Genomic DNA, 7,465 nt, shown 5'->3' with positions numbered 1-7,465 from the left:
CTAACTTAATCTCTATCTGCTTTGACCTTATACATTATATCCCAAAAGTGTCCCCCTTGTCTCCTATGAAAACGTTTTAAATCTCTCATTTAAAAAATTTGTAGTTGTGATGGGTGAAGTAGAGTACACCTGCAATCCCAGCATTTTGTGAGGCTGTGCAAGGCAGGAAGATTGCAAATGCTGTCTGGGCAGTTTAGCGAGATTGTCTCAAAAAATAGAAAGGAATGGGGATGTAGCTCAGTGGTAGAATGGTAGAGCAGTGGGTTTCATCCCCAGTACCAGTGCCACCAAAAAAAAAAAAAAAAATGAGCAGTGGGTTTCATCCCCAGTACCAGTGCCACCAAAAAAAAAAAAAAAATTCTTAGTTGGGATCCTGGGGTTGAGAATAGGGGAAAACCTGATTAGGGTCTCAAAATAGCAACTCTTTATTATTTCACTTATTGATTCATTCACTCAACTGGTATTAACAGAGTTCCATTCAGAGAATTTGACTGGCACATGATTTTAGCACCACATAGCTATTTGATTTGGTTAAAGGCCTCAGTTTCCTTATGTACAAAGAAGTTGCTCTTTGATCTGTGAAATAGACAGCAAAACAGTTTTCTCACCTTAGTGAATGTCTTTGAGGCATTAGAATATGCCAGACAATAGCAATTAAAAGTTCATTTATCCTACTATGAAGCCAGTATGGGAAAGTAAACAGTATTATTGGGCTTCTTTCACAAGGAGGTTTGAAGAGATATCAAAGTTTTGAAGCAGCTATTCTTGTCATTTTAAACAAGAAACAACGGCAACAAGAAAGGTTAAATTAACACATAGTTCCACTTAACAGAGATATGCAGTAGGCAAACAGTATTGCATGCTAGAAACTCTGCGGCATTTATTTTAGTATATGGTGAACAAGCACAGTGTATAATGACAAGGAACGGCATCTGCAGAACTAGGAGTTTGAAAGGTGGGCAGCTGACATAAAAAAAGTACCCAAGCAAAGTTTGATCTTAGTCACCACTTAGGGGAATTAATATTCCACTCGATGCTCATGAGGCAAAGCATTTAAGGAGCGTGTTGTTTTCAGATGACAATGCCAGCTAGCCAGTCAGTTCCCCCGGCACACAGCCAGGCCGTTTGGGTTGAAGGGCTGCAGCACCTGGCAGCCGCCCGGCAGACCCCAGGCGTGGGGGAAGCAGTGCTGCACCTGTGCAGAGGCTGGGCCCAGCTGCTCCTGGGGTTGCCGTGGCGCGGGGTGGACGGTCACCTCCACTTTGAGCGGGTTCCTTATGACGTCCCTTGGCGTCTGTCTGAGGCAGGATTCCTCTGGGCCAGCTGGCGTGAGGTTCCACAGGAGTCACATGGACTTGGCCTGTGAGTCGCTGCCCAGAGCTGGTCCCATGTTTTTAATGTTTCTTAGTACAATATTTGGGAGAAATTGATTTCTAAGATTTGCTTTTATTTTATGAATGTTGTAAGTTTTGTGTAACTAGTGCTTCTCTTTTCCCACTAGAGTGGCAGGCCTGCCTGGGAGTGAGACAAAGCGAAGGATACCAGAATTCACATCATAGAATATTATACTATAAGACGAAGCATTGTACTCAAAAAAGTTTTAACAACAGGTCAAAATTAAGTTACCTTTAAAGAATCTTTTTTTTCATTAGTTAGGATGTAATGGTCATGTGTTCTGATATACCCAATTTGATGAAAGATTTTGTATGTGCCCAAGTCTCAGAAAAATTTCTTGTGCTCAGGGAAGACCTCTACTGTAGTATCTCAGGACTCTGGACAGTGGTTCAACTGCTGTGGGTGTAAGCAGACAGATACTAGTCCTTTCCAACTGGAAGTCAACAGGAGCAGATAGGGCTGGGAGGAAGTTTAATCTGGCAGGTGTAACAAGACATCCAAAGATGAAGGCCATAGTCTAGAAGGGTTTGTAATCCTAAAAATCTTGTCATCAATGCATACCTTGAGAGAGGCAATCAGGGAATCCAGAGATGGTGAACATAATAAAGCAAGTTTATCAACAGGTACAATGCCCCCAGTCTTCAGTTTAGAGATCAAGGATAAGACTTGAGTAAACTTTCAGGAATGTAGCTCAGTACAAAGGCCCTAGGTTAAATCCCCACTACTGGGGGTGGGGTGGGGAAAGAATAAGGCAGAATCCATCCCTGAAGAACTCTAGTGGGCAGGTTCCCAAGGCTCAGACAAGATCGGTTAGTGCCTGGGCTGGGGATTTGGCTCAGTGGGTCTGTCTTGCAAGCTCAAGGTCCCAAGTTTGATCCCCAGTACAAAAAAAAGGAAAGAAATAAAAGAGATCAGTTAGTGCTCAAAGAGAATATGGGACTTCAGAACAATACAGAAGCTTAGTCCTTAGACTTGGGACACAAAGATGAAGCTAGGTCATCCCCTGAGAGTTGGGCATCCCCTGAGAGTTGCCTAAGGTTAAAATTGTTCCTACAGATGAGATCTGAGAAAAACCTATACATTTGTAAAGTTCAGGAGAGCGAAGGGTGAAGCTAGTAGGGAATAAAGGACTTAAAATCTGGAAGGACTTGCCAAGGAAGCTGAGCTACTTTCTTTATTACAAAAAGTTTCCTAGGTGCTCTGGGAAGCCCAATAAAAATTATATGATTAGGATTTTTATGAGTAGTATTTGATCTATAATGCAGTGTTATATTTTGCTGAGCTTGATAGATTTTTTACCATTGAGATGTTTTTGGAAGAAAGTTTGAATCTGCTGCCAGGCATCCACCTGTGCCCTTGAGTGAGCCTTTGGGTCTCCTCCATAGAATATTGCTTTACCCAATAATGCATGCACAGACACTCTAGAAGGAGGAAAATAAGGTGGGTCAATACAGTGACCAGTCTTTGGATAACGGATTATCTGGGGTTTGTATTTTCCATGAGCTTGTAGCCATTCAGATGCTATATTAGCATAGAAGCCACTTTTCCAGTTATGATCATCCATGCCAACAATAAACAGGAAGGGTCCCTGGGCCTTTTCCAATGGAATAAGACTCTGGCGATTAGGTTCCTCCAGTGGATTGTTCCAAATATCCACCATATTCAAAAGGCCTGATTCAGTAATTTTTTGTTTCTGTAGGTCACTGTGGAGATCAGGAATAGTCATATCCTTGTAATGAAGAGGAACTAGTGTGTTGGCCACACAGGCATTGATAAGTACAGTGGCTGTGATACCTTTCAAGAAGGATGCCATTGAGAGACACAGGTCACCTCCTTTGGAGAAACCGAGAAGCCCAATAGTAGGACCTTTTACCTGATGAAAAGAGAGAAGAATAATAAGCTTAGAATTAACAAATGGAGGACATAAATAGCAATTTTATATTCTTTAAGTAACTTTCTCAAATATAATTTGTGTTCCTTATGCAATAATCTACAGAGTTCCAGTGTTTCTTCTATTGTCAATCAATTTATTTCCTAGTATACAAGCTATCCCCTAGTATTTATGAAGACTGGATCAAGAGTATAAAAGGGTCAGGTGTGGTGGCGCATGCCTGTAATCCCAGCACTTGGGAGGCTGAGGCAGGAGGATCGCTGTGAGTTCGAGACCAGCCTGGGCTACTTAGTGAGTTCCAGGTCAGTCTCAACTACATAGTGAGACCCTGTCTCAAAAAAGCAAAAAAAAAAAAAAAAAAAAAAAAAGGCTCTTATATGTAAGTTAAATAAACAATCTGTTAAATAAATATATTCTTCTTTCCTGCCTTGAAATCACCATAACCATTTATAAGGTCAGGTTCAAATAAAAATTTTTAGAATTCACTGGAATTCTATATTGGAGTGTGGCATGGAGAAGAGCCAGGCACTGACCCTAGAACCTGGACCTGGGCCCATCCTCTTTCTCTTCCCATCCTTGGCTCCTTTGTGTACCTTGAGGGGTTTCTCACACATGTGTTATACTCAGCCTGCGTGTTTAAGGCCTAGGTATACAGAAACTGATAGACCCAGAGAAAGAGCATTAAGGCCTGGAAACTGGATCAGCTCCAGGGTCTGGAGCTGTCAGAAAATTTTGTGGTTCCAGGTCCCAAAAGCATGGTGAGGACTATACAGTTCCTGATGAACACATTTCCATGACCCCTTAGACTCCTCACCCTATGGGTAGTGGTCCGGCCAAAGGAGGGCCAAAGGATAGCAATTTAAAACAAAGGAACCAGGCCAGAAGACCCTCTTTTCAAGGCAGAACTTGCAGTGTATATTGATCTCTTATTTTCCAATAAACTAAATACACTAACCATAGTTTGATCATCTAAATTTTAGCAGCTCTGCTAAGAGACCAGTCCCTGGACTGCAAAAAGGTCAGACTATCCTGTACCCCTTATAAAACACCTTCCTTCTTAACTTTAAAAGGTCTGGGTCTCTTTAAACTTATATACCATTTATAATCATACCAAAATGTTTTAATCTATGAATTTTCTGCTATCAGATAAAGACATCTGAAATAAAACTATAACACTATTCTCACACTTAACACTAATAGCTATTTCTTAATATCACCAAAAACACTTCCTATTCAAATTGCCTCAAAAATGTCTCTTTGTAGTGAAAACTTTCTCACTATGCATTTATATCAATACTATAAATGAGAAAAATTAAGCCCCAGAGTTTATTCATGATGGTAAGGCCACTATGTGGCACATGTAGAACAAGGACTCAAGGTTAGTATTTTCTTAACCCAGTGCTCTTAGAATTATAGTAAATACAAAGGGAACTAAATAGTCAAGTCTTAAGAGATAGGGAGATGGTAAAGATAGAAATAATAATTTTAGTCACTTCTAAGGGAGCCCTGTGTCTCCATGCATATTTCCAGCCCTCAGTGTCCTGGTAGGGTTTCTAGGTCCAGTGTGTATTCACTCTACCCTCTCCTTAGGTGAGCCTCAGATCCGACCTTTGGGTGTTTACCTTTGGGTGCTGAAGCATAAAGCCTACTGCTTCTTCAAAGTACTCCAAGTGCAAGTCACTCAAATATTCTGGAAGGTCCTCATATCTGAAGTAAGCCAGAGCAAGCACAGCAAAGCCATGTCCAGCCAAGAGGCTGGCTCTGTATTCACAAAGGCCACCACCACTTCCAAACAAGTCAATGATCCCAGGGAAGCGGCCCTTGCCTGGAGAACACCAGAAATCAAAGAAATTTTATCTTCTCAAAAGATGTCCTGGGTTTAAGATTTGGGCAGTCAGCAAGTAAAGTTTATGAAGCTAGAGAGGTTGAGGGAGGAGGTTGGTGAAAGAGGACCCTATTTACTTTACTTCTTTGTTTTGTTTTAATAACCCATAGAGAGAAGGGAAAGGGAGCAAAATCCTCTATTTTCTCCTAAATTTGTCATATATTTTCACAAATAATAATATAAATAAACCAAGTTAGAAATAGCATGTGATGAGATGTATGATTTTTCTACCAACTGTCCTTTCTCAAAAATAGTATCTGAGAATGCTTTGAGAGCTGTAACATGTGCTATATATACAGGGATCATTAGAATACACTCTTTACCTCCTTATACTGCCCACTCCAGCCTTAAAGAACACCATTCCAAATATACATGCTATTTTTTGCCCTGAATGTTGATATATACAGTTTTCTTGGCCTACAATACTATTCCCTCTCCTCCCACTTTTTAAATCTGATTGACTCTTTAGTCTTTGACTCTAACTTTAAGTTTCTCATGAAAGCTTTTCTAGATTCCCCCCAGGCTGAGTGGGATTATAGAGCTCTTTATATGTTTCCACCAGCACACTGGGTCTGTACCTCCTCTGTCATAGAGAAATCACCTAATGGGCTAAAGAAAAAATTTCCCAGAACAAGTTAAATTCTTTCACCAAGCTTAGAATTATTTTTTTCTCCTGCTTGATTAAGTTGCACACAACTGCTAGCTAGGGACTCCCTATACTCTTCTTTTCCTGAAAACTCCTTAGACCTCTGCCACAGGGAGAGGTCACACCTGGGGTGATAACAGCCAGAAGAGCATGTAGCAAGAACTGACCACAGCAGGACATGGATCAATAGAATTTTAAAGTCATTTATATTTTCTTTAGATTCACAGGCTCACTGACTTTCACATAAGTAAGATTAATAAACAACACTGGTGTCCACCTGTCTGGGACCCATGCCTTCCCTTGCAAAAAATCAAAATCTCAAGCTTGAACAGCAAGTTGGTCACTAAGATTGTTTGACCCATCATCTTCCAAGCCAACTTGTTGTTGGTAAAACTTTTTCTTCTCCCATCACTCTGTCTCTTGAATCACTGGCTTTATTCAGTAGCAACATAATGGGACCTTTGTCTAGGTTACAGTAGCATTTGCCACACTATATTATAGGTACAATGGTATTTGCCAGGATTCTCTGTTGCACTTACAAATGTAATGAGGTCCATGTTTAAATGGGGCACATAGTAGGCACTGAAATAGTTAACACAAGACTGACACTGACTTGCGTGGAATATGAGATAGCACAACTAAAACATTTTTTAAAAAATTAAAACTTTTAGAAGATTCCAAATGAATCAGTGTGATTTATTGAGCTCCTACTACATTACTGTGAAAGACTCCAGCAATATAGAGATATAGAAATGTGTAAAGCCCAACACCAGTGTTAGCAGTTCACAGTGTAGTGAGCAGCAGCCTGTAGTTAAATTCAAGAACTGAAGAGGAGCTGCAAAAACAAAACACTGTATTATTTGGGAAAATAATTAGAGTTCAGCTCAGGATCTCTGCGCACTGTGGCAACTCTAGCACTTTTATCTACTAGGGGTTTAAGTTAAGAATTTGGTTGGAAGGGGTGGATCAGAGGTCTTCTTTCTAGGCTGCTTCTACCTCACCTGCTCCCTTTTTTTTCCTAGATGGAGGTTTTTCAACCTTAGCACTACAGCCATTCTGAGCAAGGTAAATCTTTGTTCTGGTACCTGTCCTATACACCATGCAGTTTAGCTAAAACTCTGACTTCTACCTGTTAGATGCCAATAGCACATCCCCCTTCATTTATGACTACCAAAACAGTCTCCAGATATTGTCAAATGTCCCCAAAGTGGCAAAATCACTCCAGGTTGAAGTCATTGATGATATGTTAGGCAGAAGTGGAGGGTCCAGGAATTTTGTGTTTCAGTGATTATGGGACACTGGCTCTATTAAGGCTTTACTTCTTTGGAAAGGAGGCAAAAGTCAACTTTTGCACCCAGACAAAAGTTGCGGGAATCCGCACGAAGGGGAATCTCAATATAAGTGGAATGCACTTCTCAACATGTGGCTAAGGGCTCGGTAAGGCCTCCAACGAGTGCCATGAAACAAACTTCCATTCAGAACATGACAGACACTGCTAGCGGCTTAGAGAAGTTCCACAACCATGTTTTTAAAGGCACAGGGACCAGGTTAATCTCTGAACAGCAAGTATCTCACCTGGCGGCAGGAAGAGCGTGGCCCGCACCCGGCCCTCCCGCACGGGCACGCGCCGCACCCCGGGGGCCAGGAA

At 41.2% G+C, this 7,465-nt stretch overlaps 1 protein-coding gene across 1 annotated transcript; it reads right to left on the bottom strand.

The window, feature by feature from the left end:
• Window positions 1-860: 860 nt before the first annotated feature.
• Acot6 (acyl-CoA thioesterase 6) lies at window positions 861-7,465 on the bottom strand (the record flags this gene model as incomplete). Its single annotated transcript, XM_010645638.2, has 3 exons — window positions 861-3,268; window positions 4,909-5,111; window positions 7,393-7,465. Coding segments are annotated over 3 exons (882 nt in total), but the record flags the coding sequence as incomplete, so codon positions are not given.

Source organism: Fukomys damarensis, unplaced genomic scaffold (assembly GCF_012274545.1).
Source record: "Fukomys damarensis isolate Sample0158 unplaced genomic scaffold, DMR_v1.0_HiC HiC_scaffold_21, whole genome shotgun sequence".
NCBI classification, from domain to species: Eukaryota; Metazoa; Chordata; class Mammalia; order Rodentia; family Bathyergidae; genus Fukomys; species Fukomys damarensis.
This window is presented reverse-complemented; position numbering and strand designations above follow the sequence as displayed.